This window comes from Colletotrichum costaricense (assembly GCF_030867565.1).
Source record: "Colletotrichum costaricense strain IMI 309622 chromosome Unknown Scaffold_7.1, whole genome shotgun sequence".
In the NCBI taxonomy this organism is placed as follows: domain Eukaryota; kingdom Fungi; phylum Ascomycota; class Sordariomycetes; order Glomerellales; family Glomerellaceae; genus Colletotrichum; species Colletotrichum costaricense.
Genome location: NW_026848236.1, coordinates 1,383,218 through 1,398,274, shown reverse-complemented (window position 1 = coordinate 1,398,274; position 15,057 = coordinate 1,383,218). Strand labels below are relative to the sequence as shown.

General features: G+C 53.6%; 7 protein-coding genes across 7 annotated transcripts; 3 read left to right on the top strand and 4 right to left on the bottom strand.

The window, feature by feature from the left end:
- Positions 1-505: 505 nt before the first annotated feature.
- CCOS01_07654 (uncharacterized protein) lies at positions 506-1,807 on the bottom strand (the record flags this gene model as incomplete). The annotated part of the gene is made up of 2 exons (XM_060455817.1): positions 506-1,644; positions 1,726-1,807. 2 exons carry the CDS (start codon positions 1,805-1,807, stop codon positions 506-508), a joined length of 1,221 nt encoding a protein of 406 aa, XP_060313709.1.
- A 586-nt stretch (positions 1,808-2,393) lies between these two features.
- CCOS01_07653 (uncharacterized protein) lies at positions 2,394-4,145 on the top strand (the record flags this gene model as incomplete). The annotated part of the gene is made up of 2 exons (XM_060455816.1): positions 2,394-2,528; positions 2,583-4,145. 2 exons carry the CDS (start codon positions 2,394-2,396, stop codon positions 4,143-4,145), a joined length of 1,698 nt encoding a protein of 565 aa, XP_060313708.1.
- A 1,358-nt stretch (positions 4,146-5,503) lies between these two features.
- CCOS01_07652 (uncharacterized protein) lies at positions 5,504-7,121 on the top strand (the record flags this gene model as incomplete). Its single annotated transcript, XM_060455815.1, has 2 exons — positions 5,504-5,560; positions 5,628-7,121. The coding sequence occupies 2 exons, from the start codon at positions 5,504-5,506 to the stop codon at positions 7,119-7,121; spliced, it is 1,551 nt and encodes a 516-aa protein (XP_060313707.1).
- A 409-nt stretch (positions 7,122-7,530) lies between these two features.
- On the bottom strand, positions 7,531-8,965 carry CCOS01_07651 (uncharacterized protein; the record flags this gene model as incomplete). The annotated part of the gene is made up of 2 exons (XM_060455814.1): positions 7,531-8,718; positions 8,810-8,965. The coding sequence occupies 2 exons, from the start codon at positions 8,963-8,965 to the stop codon at positions 7,531-7,533; spliced, it is 1,344 nt and encodes a 447-aa protein (XP_060313706.1).
- A 1,092-nt stretch (positions 8,966-10,057) lies between these two features.
- CCOS01_07650 (uncharacterized protein) lies at positions 10,058-11,392 on the bottom strand (the record flags this gene model as incomplete). Its single annotated transcript, XM_060455813.1, has 2 exons — positions 10,058-11,143; positions 11,207-11,392. The coding sequence occupies 2 exons, from the start codon at positions 11,390-11,392 to the stop codon at positions 10,058-10,060; spliced, it is 1,272 nt and encodes a 423-aa protein (XP_060313705.1).
- Positions 11,393-13,359: 1,967 nt separating this feature from the next.
- On the bottom strand, positions 13,360-13,931 carry CCOS01_07649 (peptidyl-tRNA hydrolase domain-containing protein; the record flags this gene model as incomplete). Its single annotated transcript, XM_060455812.1, has 2 exons — positions 13,360-13,624; positions 13,699-13,931. The coding sequence occupies 2 exons, from the start codon at positions 13,929-13,931 to the stop codon at positions 13,360-13,362; spliced, it is 498 nt and encodes a 165-aa protein (XP_060313704.1).
- A 416-nt stretch (positions 13,932-14,347) lies between these two features.
- CCOS01_07648 (uncharacterized protein) lies at positions 14,348-14,950 on the top strand (the record flags this gene model as incomplete). Its single annotated transcript, XM_060455811.1, has 1 exon — positions 14,348-14,950. The coding sequence occupies one exon, from the start codon at positions 14,348-14,350 to the stop codon at positions 14,948-14,950; it is 603 nt and encodes a 200-aa protein (XP_060313703.1).
- Positions 14,951-15,057: the final 107 nt, after the last annotated feature.

Below are 15,057 nucleotides of genomic sequence, written 5' to 3'. Positions count from 1 at the left end.
CTCAAGTTGAGCCAACGAGGCCAGGAATATTTGTAAAGTTCAGACTCCATTTCAGGCAGTCAGCACTTGTTACCACCTATCATGTCAAACGCAGCCAACTCGAGCTCCACGACGGTGAGACCAATGTTGCCGGTTTAGATGGTAGAGCCGCCAACAGACGGGTTCTCCAACAAGTTGACGCCGATCATCGAGGCAACTAAATAGACAATAGAACAACCTTCGTCCCTACTTCTTCTACGACTTCTATCACTGCCTCTATCACTGCCTCTATCAATACCTCTATCACTCGCTTTATTGCTCTCTCTATTCCTCCCTCTATCCCTCCCCTTATTACTTCCTCTACTTCTATTGTTGTTCTCTACTTCTCAAAGTATATTCTTGATTACTATACCTGAAGGATTGAGCACTTGAGATAATGACAAGGATAGTAGTAAAGATACAAGGGAGAAAGGTATTAATGATATATTAATCATCGGACTGTTGTGTCACTCACTTAGCTACCTATCTACCGGGCTCTACGGCACCACCGTCTGCCATCGACAAGCGAGCTACACATGGACGTCTCGAGCAAGGCACCCATCACGCCACCAACGAGCACACCTCCCGCATCGCCAACAGTAACAAGCCCAAGACAAACCTCTCGAGGAACCGTATCCCTCCCTTCTCCAACCAGCCTTGCCAAAACATTCACATACACAGATCCAGCCGCTAAACCGATCAAGAAGACCAAGAAAAAGGACAGTTGCGTTGAGACGAGGAACACGGCGTTGAAGAACGCAACCGCCGTCCAGGCGCACAGAGCCGTCAGATGAAGCCTGAAGTTTCGCGTCGGAAGAAGCTTAAGCGATGACCGTCCCATCCAGACACCTAGATGGAGCGTCATGCCGTATGTTGCGTAAAAGTGGGCGAACGTATCAAATGCTGATCCATCGAGCGGCCTGGCGAGGCCATATTGTAAGAGGGAGATGGCTGCGGATGCTGTGAAGAGAGGCAACATCTCCGAGCGCATGAGATTGCGGAGCAACTCAAACCTGCTTCGCTCGTGGTTCGGACCATTGGCCTCGTCGTGCCGCAAGAAGGATTGTCCTTCCTCGGCACTGGCGTCCTCTCGTTGCTTCCCTCGCGCGTCATTCTTCGTACCCCTTTTCGAGAACCGTTGAGGCAATACAACAAAGTGAGCCACCAGAAGCAGAGCTACACCGTAGTAGATATACGTGGTAGCGCTTCGCAAAAGCTTCCCGGCACCGTACGTCGAAAGAAACGGCCACACGGCGTTCTCCAGCACCCCCGCGCCGGTGCCGAAGCCCCACCCCGCTAGTCCCGGAAGCCCGGCCTGCCCGATCATCCCAAGGCAGGAAACCTCCGTTACCGCCGCCGCGATAGATGCAATCACGGTTGTCGCAATGCGTATTGGCGGAGGCACGTTGGGCGGCGTGTCATCTGCGATTCGCTTGAGAATGACCCATACTGCCGCAATGAGAAGCGGTCGGGTTCGGTATGGCATGTGGTGAATGATGAACGGGAGCGTTAGCTTAGTGAGGAGCACCGGCGCGACTTCGATGAGGATGACAATGTGGCGGGGGTACGGGATGATGAGATAGTTTGAGGCATGAATGAGGGACGGTAGGATTGTATTGGCTAAGCCTGTGGTTCGTATGAGTTTATGCCGAATTGTGGTTGCAGTATAGTGCTTTCTGCCCGTCATCAGTTAAAGGGTAAACTCACCTATCAGGGCAAAAGCCAAAAAAGTCCGAAATTCGTCAAAAGACCACGCGGTCCGGGCCGTGGTCTTACTTTTCGACGCCATCGCGAAAGCGAGGTCTCGGGGTGTCTGTAAGGTTCACGACATCCTGCAACCGCGAACTGAGACATGGGGGTTTCCCTCTCAAGAAGTATAAAGAAGAAAGGCTGCGCGCAGCCTTATTCGAGATCAATTAAGGGAACACAATCGTCACGGATTATGTTGAGGAATCAATGATAGACCTGCTCGACATCCACGTGTTAGGTGAGAGCCCAATGCGCATGGGTAGTGGGTGAGTTGTCCAGAACCCGGTCCGGACGAATCGAATCCACCACGTGGGATGAACCCGGCAATTGATAGGGAACTAGGGCCCCGCGTCGGACCCGTCGATCCATATGGCCGTAACGGCAGCACGCAGCTATGCCGGCCGATTGTCATCTTATCGGCGTCGTCAGCTCTGATTTCTCAATGCGATGCTTGGCAGACTCGTTAAGTCGGGTATTCGTCTGATAAGCAGAATGTGCCGCAGGCGGGAAGGCCATTCTATCATCCATCAGTGTCTACCTCTGCGAACATGATGATGCCTGGAATGGCGTCAGCTACGTTTCCATGGCGTCGGTGGTCGAAATCAAAGATTGAGACGCAAAGCAGCATGTGGGATGGCGAAGCTCAACACCGCCGCCGGAGCCCGGTTACCAGGTCAGGTCAATGTTGTGCCGATATTGTGAAGTTCATCCTACCTGTCATCATCTTCATGGGCATCTTTGGCTTTGTCTTGATGAACTTTGTAAGTCCACCGTTCTCTTTCGCTCTTAAGGTACTACTAACACGATCTTCATAGTTCCCTGCAGAGTTTAGACACTTCATCCATGGCAGTGACGCAGAAAGAAGAATCACGGGAACAGACCTTGAAAAACTTATGAGGTCAACTCCTGTTGACACAGGGGGCTCACGCCGACTGCGACTATTCATGCCCGCCGACGGACCAAACATCAACCTCTGCAAGACAGTCATGTCGGCCGTGGCGCTAGGCTACCCCATGCCCACGCTTTTGAACTGGAACGGAGAGTTCAACAGGCCTGACTGGCACTTTGCCGGTTCCCACATTGCCAAACTGGAGTCACTGTTGGCGGTCATCGATGCGCTTTACGAGAAGAATGACGGGGACAATGTGAATGAGAACGATCTCGTTCTCCTCGTAGATGCCTACGATATCTGGTTCCAGCTTCCGCCATCCGTCTTAATTGAGCGCTTCCACCAGCTAAATCGCAAAGCCAACATTCGGGTGCACAGACAATGGAAGGAAAGTGGCCTGAAGAGCGGGTTCCCCATTAGCCCCCCGACGCAGAACATCATCGTCACCGCGGCCAAAGATTGCCAGCCGGACTGGGAGTCAGGGTCCGATCCGCGATACGACTACTGGCCAGACTCACCCCTGCCACGAGACTTCTACGGCGACAAGACTGACCAGGTTCTACCTTATGTCTTTGACTCGGCGAGGAAATACAAAAGGATTCGCCCCCGCTGCGTCAACAGCGGGATGATCATGGGCACTATCGGATCTTTACGGGACGCGCTGCGCAAGAGCAAGGAAAAGATTGAAAAAGCCGCGGGTAGCGGGCGGCAGCTCTGGAGCGACCAGGCTCTTATCGCAGAGGTTATTGGGGATCAGGAAGTTTATCGCCACTGGGTTCGTGGCCTCTCTTCAACGTGGAATGGTTTCGTTTCTGAAGAGCATCTCGGGAGCATGCCGAAAGAGGTGCGGAGAATTGCAGACGCGGCGCTGGCTGGCGAAAAGTTTGAGTTTGGGATCGGGCTGGATTATGAGTTTGCCACGATTCCGCCTACCTGCTCCTCCGAAGACGACGGGTACTTTGTGGAGCTTGACGACGCCGAGGCCATCAAGAAGGAGTCTGAAAAGGCTGGAGTTCCGGGCGAGGTGAGGGTACAGAGCATTCCGGAGGAACTGCGAGACGTCCCTCGGCCTCTGCCGGGGCACAGCTGGGGCAACGTCTCGCTCTATACAGACTTCTTCTTTGGTACCGCGTCCGCGGGCATACATCACAACGCCTACATCTTTGGGCTGAAGAAGTGGCGGCTGGAGAATTGGTGGAGTCTAACGTGGTTTTATCCTCACTTGCGGGATCTCGTGGTCCAGGCTCTTGATGCGAATCGAAAGTTGATGCCCTTAGCGAGACTTCTCACTCGTGGCGACAGCGGGAACGAGGTGGTCTACTGGGCGGCGGAGGAAGAGCTTAATGGGAAGAAGAGCGTTAGGGTGTATGACGGTTCGAAAAAGCCGGGGAACTTTTCATTTATTGGTTGGGATGAAATATGCCAAAATGGAGATGAACAGTGGTATAATGTACTGTTTGGAGATGGAAAGGGGCAGCTGGAGGTGTGAGATATGTACTTGTCAGAGACGCGCGATGAATACAGATTTGGCGATAGGCCTCTCTTTCCCACGGCCTGTCTTTGGGTCAACGGTTCATAGGCCCACGCTTTCCCCCAGTTATTTTAACATCTCATTGTCGACTTCGCGGTAAACCTTTCGACAAGTAGCTCCTTGATTATGTGGAAAACCCGGAGTTCATCATCATGTCAGTCCATCATAGCAAACGCATGCTCCTTTTCAACTGACTGTATGCTGGAACATAAGCCCATATGACCGCAGTCAATATCATCCTATCCGACGCCTAGGAATGTCCTATCGTATTGGAATGCCTTACATTGGACTGAGCGAACTTAGATCGCATCGATGGTGAGGGTCTCCGCGAGAAGACCTCGGCAGCTTCCCCTATTGAGCCTTGGCAGGCACGGCGGCCTATACTCTATATATCTATACAAGGTCGTATCTCTATGGTTTAACTAATCTAGACAAGCTGTAGGATGGCCATGAACTGCCACTACAAACCGCCGGAGTATCCGCCTGCAGAGTCATCACAAGGGACGACAGTATCGTGCTTATCCCAATTAATTCGATCAAGGTAGGTCAAGAGTACTTCAGAGTCGCAATGATTTACTCGCTCACTGCGTGTGTTCTCGAGCGGGAACGAAGTCCAGAGGCATTGAACTTTTTCATCGTGCCAAGCTGGAAGGTCCCGAATATGCTCCAGCCCATTGACGGTGATCTCCAACGCATGAGGCTGTGTCCATGGACATAGGAGGTCGACTTAGAGCCTCGTTTTCGCATCACAAGGCGTATAGACAATGCTCGGGACAACCGGTAATGAGTGCCAATCCATCTCCAATACACAATGACGGAGACAGCCTGTGATCATCCAATGAGGACCGTATGCGACGTAGAGCGATCGATGGAATAACGAAGAGAGAGAACCGGGGAGATGATCCAGTCTCGGGGACGCTGTATACCTGAATTGGGCATGGTATCGTATTTGAAGCTGTCTCATTGGCTAGTCCGTGGGTTCTTGGCTATGAACAAGCCCCGTAATGCGACTATACGTGTGGGGATACACGGATCCGAAGATCTTAGGGAGAGGCGGCGCAATAGCCCTGTACCTGGATGCTTGCTTGGTGGCAATGCTGCAGCCCATGGTAGATCATATAGTCGTGATGAGGCTCGATATGGTTGTTGATTTGTATAAGTTGACTACATCTCTCTTCAGATGAGATGCCTCTCTTCTCAACAGTCAAGGACAACGTTCATTCACTCAAGCTTCCTCCTCGCCCTGTTTCTCCTAATTACAATCCACTCTCTTTTCTACTCACAAACTCGAAAGCCTGAGCATCGCTAGTCTCAGGATGAAGCAAGTCAACTTCTTCACCGCGGCCATGGTAGCCTGTATGGCCAAGCTCGTCGTACGCCCCCCCCCCCCCTCTCTAACCCTCTACAACTTCAAGTCTTCTCACCTACTGGAATATCTAGGCCTCGGCGGACATCGTCGCAGACTCCCAAAATGTGACGGCCCCAGACTTCATCGGAAAAGCAGCCACGTCCCAACCCCTCCGCCCCAAGGAACGCTTCTCCCCAGACGCCCTCCATGCCCACATTGACGGCGGCAACACCCGAAGCGACGACTACATGGGCCCCCTCGGCATCTCCTCCGTCGCCTCCTCGGCCGCCGTGCAGACGGGCTACATGTTCTGGGAGAACAGCACGAGCCTTCTCGTCGCACTGGAGTGCGCCTCCTCCCAGGCGCCCATCGGATTCTGCCTCGCGGCGCTGGACCCGGAGACCATGGACGTTCTCGTCCAATGGACCGCGCCGGCGGGACGTACTGCCGTCTCGAATTACTGGCAAGTCGTCGACAACCACGTCGTTATGCCCACCCTCGAGGGCTTCATCATGGAGATCCAGCGCCTCGGCACCGGCACCTCCACGACTTTCACCCAGATCCGCGAGGTCGACGTCTCGTCCCGTCTCCCTTCGGGCTCCATCATTGCCATGGCCGGGTACACGGACGACGAGAACCTCTGGTTCGTCGCCACGCCGGCGCCCCTCGTCGGCCTTGAGGGAAGCAACACCACCACCATAGGCTACGTCCAGCCCGACGGCACCATCTTCAGCACCGCCCTGGACAACCAAATCGTCGAGAACGGCATGGCCGTCAATGGGAAAAACATCTACGTCCTCACGGGCCCCGCCGGCCCCGAAGACCACGCCGACGCCCGGGGCCACTTTTATGCTTTCCAAGCGGATACGGCCAACGGTGGCGGCGTGGTAGCGGCCTGGAACGAGACGTACCTCGCCGGCAGCGGTATCAAGCCAGGCGGCCTCTCCCGCGGCTCCGGCGCGACACCAAGCCTCCTCGGACAAAAGTACGTCGCCATGACGGACAACGCCGACTCCCAAATCAACCTCAACGTCTATCGCCAGGCGTCCGCCATGGCCGAAGGCCAAACCTCGAGCTTCGTCTGCTCCGTCCCGCTCTTCACGCCCGGCGCGAGCCTCAACGAGGCCTCGCTGACGTCGCACTTTGACGGGACGACGTACAGCGCCATGATCCCCAACTGCTACAACTCGCCTTCCTTCCTAGACGTCAGCGAGGATGACGTCAACGGCAGCTACAATAACCTCACGCAGGTGACTCCCGGCGTGGCGCGCGTGCGGGTCAATGCCGACGAGAGCTGCGAGCTGGTATGGGATTTGCCTATCGTGGCGACCATGATCACGCTGTCGACGAGTAACGGTATCTTGTACGCGTACACGCAGGACCGGGAGCTCGCTGTGGGCGGGGAGTATGTGTGGTACATTGCGGCGTTTGATTATGCTTCTGGACAGGAGATTTGGCGCAAGAGGGTTGGTGCTGGTGGTGTGTTTAACCCCGGTCCGTCGCATCTGCAGCTCGGTGCGAATGGAAGGATTTATGAGGGTATTGTTGGTGGTGTTGCGTGGGTTGAGGATTCTCCTTCTCCTTAGATGGGGGTTTTCTCATTGCCGATGTTTCTGGTGAGAGAAGCTGCTTGGCATCGTCAGTAGGTGAACGGCGGTAATATCGGGATGGGGCAGAGCTATATGAATGGATAGAAGTTTGCTAGATTCCACGCATATTAGACTTAGATCACTTACTGTCCCATTAATCTAATTCCTTCACCACTATTTTCTGCTTCTGAGAACGATTAGAAATTTCTAAAGGGACGTCGTGAGGTTATACTTACATGAGTCTAGCCAAGATTGGCATCAGCCTCGTGATAATCCTGTGTGAGTATAGGTCTAAGTAGAGCGTTCAACCATCCTCGCGTTATGCAAAAAGCAGAAATGATACCACTTCCTCCCATCATCCTAAACATACACTCGCTTTAAAGGACAAGAACCCTATGCTAACCTCTCAACTCTCAACCCACTCAAACTCCTCAACAGCCAACGTCATCTTCGGCCACCACTCCCTCGGCAAGAACCTCATCACCCCATCAAACTCCCTCTCCGCCGCACCCTGCGCCCACCACAAATGCGTCGCCCTTCTCAACAGCATGAAGAAGTACCCGACGATAGCCAACGTCCTCGGGTCCTGCGCCTCCAACAACTCGACGAACCGCGGCGGGACGTGCGCAGGGAACCGCAGCAGATCACGCTGCAGAGCCGAACCCTGGATCTTATCGAGACGGCCGACAGCAATACGATACGCTTCCAACGTCTCCGGCTCTGTCTTTTCTTCATCGAGGTCTTCTAGCAGGAAGTCAAACGCCCCCGGCTTTGCTGGCCTCGTCGTCTCGTTTTGCTGTGATGAGGTCTGCCGCTCTGGTTTATAGAGGTGGCTTATCCTACTATTCCGGATCCCGGGCAAAGCGACCTTTAATAGCGCGTTGACGTTCCGAAAGGGCGTGAACCAGTGATGCGGGACCCGCGACCCCGCCCCCGTCCCCTCTCCCGCATCCGATCCGCTACCGCTACTATCGAGAAACGACTGGTTCGCGCTGGTGTGGAACATGATGATAGTACACGTCGCCATCACGACGGGAGCATTCTGCGCGTTGATCCCCTCGCGCACAATTTGTCTCGAATGCGCCTCGATAGCCCTCGCCATGTAAGCATGCGAGGCCTCCGACACTGCTGCTGCATAAGTACTACTGCTGCTGCTGTCATGCACCGTCGCCGCGGACCGTCGGAGGTGAAACGCCGCAAACCCGAGAACAGCGTCCATAAGAGTATGATCTGTCACGGCGAGGTCTGTAATCCAGCTCGACCAACTTTGCTGGTCAGTCGAGGGGTACGAGGCCGTCATGGCCAGGTAGTGCCGGAAGAAGCGCGACTTCATGCCGTCGGTCATGGTGTCTACTAATACTGGAGGACTACTCGGCCGTATGAGAGTCAGGGATGTTAATGATAACGCTGTGGACGAGGACGACGATGCAGACGATGTTAATGATGATGATGATGATGACGACGATGATAATATGAAGGATGGCGCCGGCGGACAAGAAGTGGGTTTCAGGCTGAAGCGGGATTGTAAATCGATGAAATCACACCGCAGGTTCGCCTTTGTGCAACCTCCACAGGCGGGCCGGACCTCATCGCACTTTTTTGTATGGTCAGTACTTGTACTTGCGTATAAGGTAGGTAGACATGTAAGAAGGTATGCAGTAAGGTATCAAGTGAGAAACCCGTACGACCCCCTGCACCCGGGACGGGGTAGGTCGTAGGTCGGGACACGGTGATCGTAAGGTCGGGCCGCCTCGTTCAGAGCTCACCTTGATTCGCCGCGTCTTGCAGCGCCTGCAGCCGAGTCTCGACTTGTGATGGGCTCGTCTGATTCTCTCCGTCATTACAACCGGGTAAGATGTGTAGTGGATCTTACTTCGGGTGTTTGCAGCAAGTATCGGGCCTAGAATCCTTCTGGAAGTTACAAGATACACCAAACGCAAGGGCAAGCAAGCAAGAAGAAAGAACGTGGCCACTGAAATGTGCCAGTGAGGGAGGAGAGTCTGTGGGAAGATGGGAGAGCAGAAGGGGGGTCGTCGCTCAGATGCCGGAACGCTGCGTCGATGCTTTGACCCGGTTCCGGCCAATGAGAGGCGCCGGAATACGGTCTTGGATAGATCTTGGGTCTAGTAGCGACATCCCATCTCAATCAAACTCTATCCCTACCGCCGATCTACACCTACGTACCTGACTTTACGTATAGGTAAATGACTTTCATGTCAGGCTTTGCTGTGGTTTGGTGATCATAAGTAAGCCAGACATGTCCGTTATTCGCCTTGGGCTTGCTCTCTCACTTGTTGCTCATTTTTACCTACTGCAGTGCGTGTACCAGAAGCTGTGAGATCATCCAACATACCTATGAAGAAACTCATCAGCTTTTTGCCGTACGCAAGTGGCTGTCTCACTGAACATATCTGATATATCACATCTTACGAGGCTCAGGTTCCTTCATATCGTTCCCATTAAAGTAGGCCGTGTGTCGTCCTGTTCTCGATATATGCCTATAGGAAGTCGCCTGCACATCAAAACGTAAAGAAAAGTGAAGGGGTGGTTCCGCGAATCAGCCACCAATCCGTTGTGTGTGTATATCGTCCAATGACGGAGCCAGTCCGCGGACATCAACCCGAGGTATCTTGTTTTCCTGCCATTTCTCCCGTCATCCAATTCTTCGTCCCCAAGCTCACATTCTTCTCATAGAGCCATATGCTGTCAGACACAATGCGATCCGACAAAGAATCTGATCGCTTTGCTTCACGACCGCCTCGCATGTTGGCAAACAGACCTTTAAGAGTCTCTTTGCGCAGACAGTTGAGTCCCGAAGGAGCGTGAGATCCACCAAGAATATTCGTTGCTGCTGTAAGGAGACTCGTGTCTGCATCATGCTTTTCCTTGTGGGGTGCCGTGACCTTCACACATGGTGCCGCATTACGACGAGGCTATCGCCGCAATGCTGGACCACTCCACAGTCCTTTGCTCGTCTCCACGACCTTGTTCTGCTCACTGCCTGGCCGCAAACTTGCTGGGACACTGCTGGGTGCCGGGCCTGCATCGGACATGACCACATCATTCTGGCTGCTATCGGCTTCGGGTTGCGTTCCATAGCCTGAGTCCTTGTGGGCCCCGTTGCCGAGGCTGATGGCGCTATCGTCCTTCCTTGCGTTTTGCTGGGTCTTGAGTGCGGCAGCGCCACGTCCGGGCTCTTTCGACTTGGCCCCGTCCATCAGATTGCTCTGGCCCTCGCGAAGCTTGTTGATGGCACGAACTGTATCAATTGCAGCATGCAGCGTCCTACGAGCATTGAAGTTCTTCTTGACAGTGGGCAGCAAGTTCTGGCCTTCGCCCTCGCCGTTGTTGAGGTAGCCGGCAACGAAGGGGTGTTGCAGGGCTTCATGCGCTGTCATGCGCTTGTTCGGGTCAATAGTGAGGCAGCGACGGATGAAATCCTTGGCGTGATCGGAAACACCCCGCCAGTAGTCGAAGGGGGTGAAGCTGTAGTCGGCGTTCAAGATAGCTTGCATCTCCTCGAAATCGCTATCGCGGTCGAATGGCGTGTAACCGCACAGAAGGAAGTAGGTGATGACACCGAGCGCCCATACATCTACAGGCTTGCCGTGACCAATCTTCTTGAAGATCTCGGGGGCCATGTAGCCAGGGGTACCGCATGTCGTGGTCAGCACGTGGAACTGCTCCTCATCCATAATGCGGCTCAGTCCGAAATCGGCAATCAGGAGATCTGCATTGTCTTCTGGTGTACGGAACAGGAGGTTCTCGGGCTTCAGATCGCGGTGGACGATGCCATGGTCGTGCAGATAAGCAACGGCGGAGAGCGTCGCCCGAATAAGATCTGCGGCATCGGATTCGTAGTATGAGCCTTTGCGGCAGATGCGGTCGAAGAGCTCGCCGCCGAGAGCCAGGTCGGTCACGAGGTAGAGGTTGTTCATCGTCTCAAAGTAGTCGACAAGTGTAAGGATGTTCTGGTGGCCCATGGAGACCTTCTTCAGGACTGCGATTTCATTGCGGACCTGTGAGAGGGGTTGTGTCAGTTTCTTGGTCAAGGATGCAGAGGAAGGCAGTCGAAGGCGTACCATGTGCTCTCGGCCGGCCATCAATCGCTTGTTGATGACTTTTGCGGCATAGTAGCGACCGGTGTCAATGTGGACGCACTCCTTGACGACGGAGTAGGAACCGGCACCAAGCGTCTTGCCGACCTTGTACCTGCAGGGCTGGACCTGAGGTGACGGAGATGCTCCGTTGGCGCCGTTGGAAGCCATTGCTGCGGCCAACAGACAATGTGATGAGGGTGCTGAGGGGGGGAAAGAATCGAGGCCACGAGCGTCGCCCAACGATCGAAGAGGGTCAGGCGATAGCTCGGGAGATAAAGGTCGGTCGGTCGGGGTTGCGGTCGCGAGATCAAAGATGTTGGCGGGGTAAGCAGATGGCGAAGATCGGTCAGCGGTTTTTTGGGGGCGGTTAGCCTCACTCGACGAAGCTAGCACCAATATTACGGGCTGGTTCGACAATGGTAGGGCGGATGAGACAATCAGCAAAATTGTCTTGATAAAGAATTTGTCTCCGTATCCAAGTCGCAGGAAGAGAGAATTCGAGGCTCGAGGTGGAAGTCTCAGAACAATCTGGCCAAGATTGCTCAAAGGAGCGAGCAGCTGACAAAGTGGGCACGGCAGGTGTTTGGCTGGATTATTGGGCTGATTTGATGATCGACGGTCCCTGGTCGTGTTGACTGCCCCTTGGGAGGGTCTCGCGGGGCCAGTGTGAATTGGATGCAAGTATCAAATCGGCACACAGCAGATAGATGAAGGGGGTAATGTGCTGTCACTATGACGCTATGACGCAGATCAAAGTTGACGGGCGTCGAGCACGCGATGTTTGGTGGAAAGAAGAGATGGTGTTGGGTGAATTCGGAAACCAAAAAACGACGATGGGAGGAAGTGGGAGTGAAGAGAAAGAGAAGGATTCGAGGTTGCGGAGATACATAGACTGGATGGGAATGGAAGAGACGAACAAGTGGACCACACGCCGCTACACCAAAGATAGTGGACATGTATAGGCATTAGGGGCACTTTAGCATCTAAGCACCATATGCGCCAGGTCGTTCAGCTCGAGACATCAGGGACCCTCATTCTCTCTTGAGCTTGGAGGGTCCCGCAACTTGGAGACAGCTCACTGACAATATTCCCAGCACAGGAGCTCCGGCTCTTGTTCTGACCACTGATCGTCTGAGGATCGCTCTCGCTTTGTCGAGGAACCCTCCCTTGGGCCCCTTCATACGTGTATTTCTTTCCACGACAATTTACTATGTATTGTTAATAATGAAGCGACCCATTCAGGATGGGGGTGCTGGATGGATGCTGACGGCCTGACGAGGCGGCCCGGGCCCAGCCATGAGAACTGGGGTCCCCACCCCAGCTGACAACTGCTCGGTGGGTGCGTTCTAGCTTCTATTTGGTACATACTCAAAACGGCCCCCAACCAGTCCGTCAGCTGCTCGTCTTCATATCAGATTTCCTCTCGATAGGTAATACCAGCCTTATTCAAGTCCTAAGACAAGGTCATGGGAAAGCTCTGGTCTGAGGCTGACCTGCAAACGGTTCAGATGTCTGGCCGGAGCAGCCACCACCACTCTTTGATCTGCTTCTGAGCGAGTCTTGCATCTAATATATACATCTCCGTATGAAAAACGTACACATATTCATACATCTACCCATGTCTAACACAGACGACGCAGGTTTCTCTGCCGTCTTGAATAGTAAGCAATCCGTCCTTGGCACATGCTATTGAAATGCCGTTTTCTGAGTCAAAGTTCAGGGTCCAGGCCTGAACCCCTCTTGTTTGCCAGCCGGCCGTTCTTTGGTGCTTGGCCAGCTCTGGACCCTACCCCACACCAATATCTTCTCTCCTCCGTAGTTCGACCGGCTGGCGGCCTGGTGTTTGCATGTCTCGGTTCCGCCAACTTTGTTAGCTGGGCAGAAAAAGCAGCTGGGCGGGCTTGGTGCCACGACTCAGCAACACCCGCCAGGTCAGAATCCATCATCACCTTTTCTTGCCGGGCCGAAAATCAGGTGTCGGCACTTTGGACGTTTCCCAACCTGCTCAGTCAAAAGAACGTCGATTCTGCTTTTTTGTGCTCATTTGTTTTTTCTGCCTCAGTCGTCCCTCGTTGAATTGTTTTGCTCTACACTCTTTGTTAGCCCCTAGGTGCATGGGTGTATGAAAAGACAACTCACATCTCAGCATGTTTCTTCTTCTTGTCAGAACTTGTTTCGCCAGGGACTGTCTCTTGGTATATCCTCTGGATCTCGTCGACGAGCTTTTGCTGGTTTTCCTCCGAGTTGGCATCTCTCTGGCGGTGCGTTTGAGCTTGGAATGTCAGAGAATCAGATCTAGCTGTGTAGTATTTTGATGCCCTGATGCCTTGGTGTAGCAATTTAGGCAAGACTGGTAAGATGTCCTTGATAGGCCAAACCGTGACCGCTTTGCTCTCCGTTCTATCATGACATTAGCAAAAATGCAAGCCAGAGGTTAGAGATACCGGAATATCCAGTATATGCGAGGAGCCTACTTGTTGACATGCTGACCACCCGGGCCACTGGATCGGGCATAAGTCGTTTGCCCCTTGGGGAGTTGGCTACCGTTGAAGGACTTGTGCCATGATCTTGCCATTTCCAACTCTTCAGGATCAAAATCCGCCTCGAATGCTTGGAAGCGAGCCCAGCGGACAAGCTCCAGGGGTCGAATGAAAGGGCTTCCCAATATGGGACGGACAGATTGATATAGACTTGTCGCAAACTTCATTGTGGCGGTTGGGTTGATCAAAGGAAGACGTCAAATTGATGGAGACTGAAGTTCAGACAAAAAGCCATCTGACTGGCGACAAGATGAGAAAATAGATTGAATTCCGGGTTGCAAGGTAGGTAATTCTTTGCAGAACTGACCAGTCTGTACCAGACAGTAGTCATCATCATTAATTGATAGACCAAGTTGGTGGATCTGGACTTTTCCTGAGTATTGATGTACCGTGTTTGAGAGATGCTAAACTGTGAGATAGACACGGTATCCGTATTTGGCTAAGCGCAATGGAGCTGCCAGATGAAGCTAGCGTCGGGCTGTGGGCTTCCAACCGTTTTTCCCACGGTGACATTGGTCAGGCCTCATTCCGTCCAGCGGGATCGGCCAGCCTTGCGGAGAACTGAGCTCTGGCAGCGGGTGGGATGGCACCTTGCCTACCTGAGGTTGTTTCCTTCCACCTGCAGTCCTTCACACAGCGATTTTTTCGACTTTTCCTCCCACGCGGCCCTCCAGGCTCCACCACGTCGTTCGTACCTGAGCTTTTTAACCTTTTTTCCCTTTCCACCGCACATACTTTCACGCGACACCGCCGCAGCAGCCACCAACCACATCTCGGTGCTCATGGCCTCAAGGTTCAACGTTCCTCCTGCATCCTCTCTCACCTCACCTTTCTCCTACTGCTGAATCGACACCCTTCCGACCTCTCCAGCCCAGCAGAGGAAAATAAACTCCCGTCTCAGAGATTTCTGACTCCTCCGAGTTGCCTCTTCCATCTGCTGTCACAACGCACTCACTCACCCATTCATACCTTACTCGGTACTCATTCTGCCGCCCAACCCCATCGGAGATTCCCCCGTGCCTGCAGCCTCTTTGCTTTTGCGCCTGCTTCCTTCCTTCCATTCCCACCCCGCCTTCCTGCCACTCTGGGTATCTGCTCTTACCCTCTCATTTGGACCCCCAAACAAACCAACCAACCCAGCCGTGCTTGCCTTGCCTCGCGCTTGCCTTGGCCCCTAAGTACATGACGGCATTGCTGCGGCTCGACTGAATTTGCTAAAAACAAGGCGCCCGGTTGCCTCGTTCGTCGCTTCCACTCCATTGACATAAAGCCCATTCTTTAACCTGTCCGCCC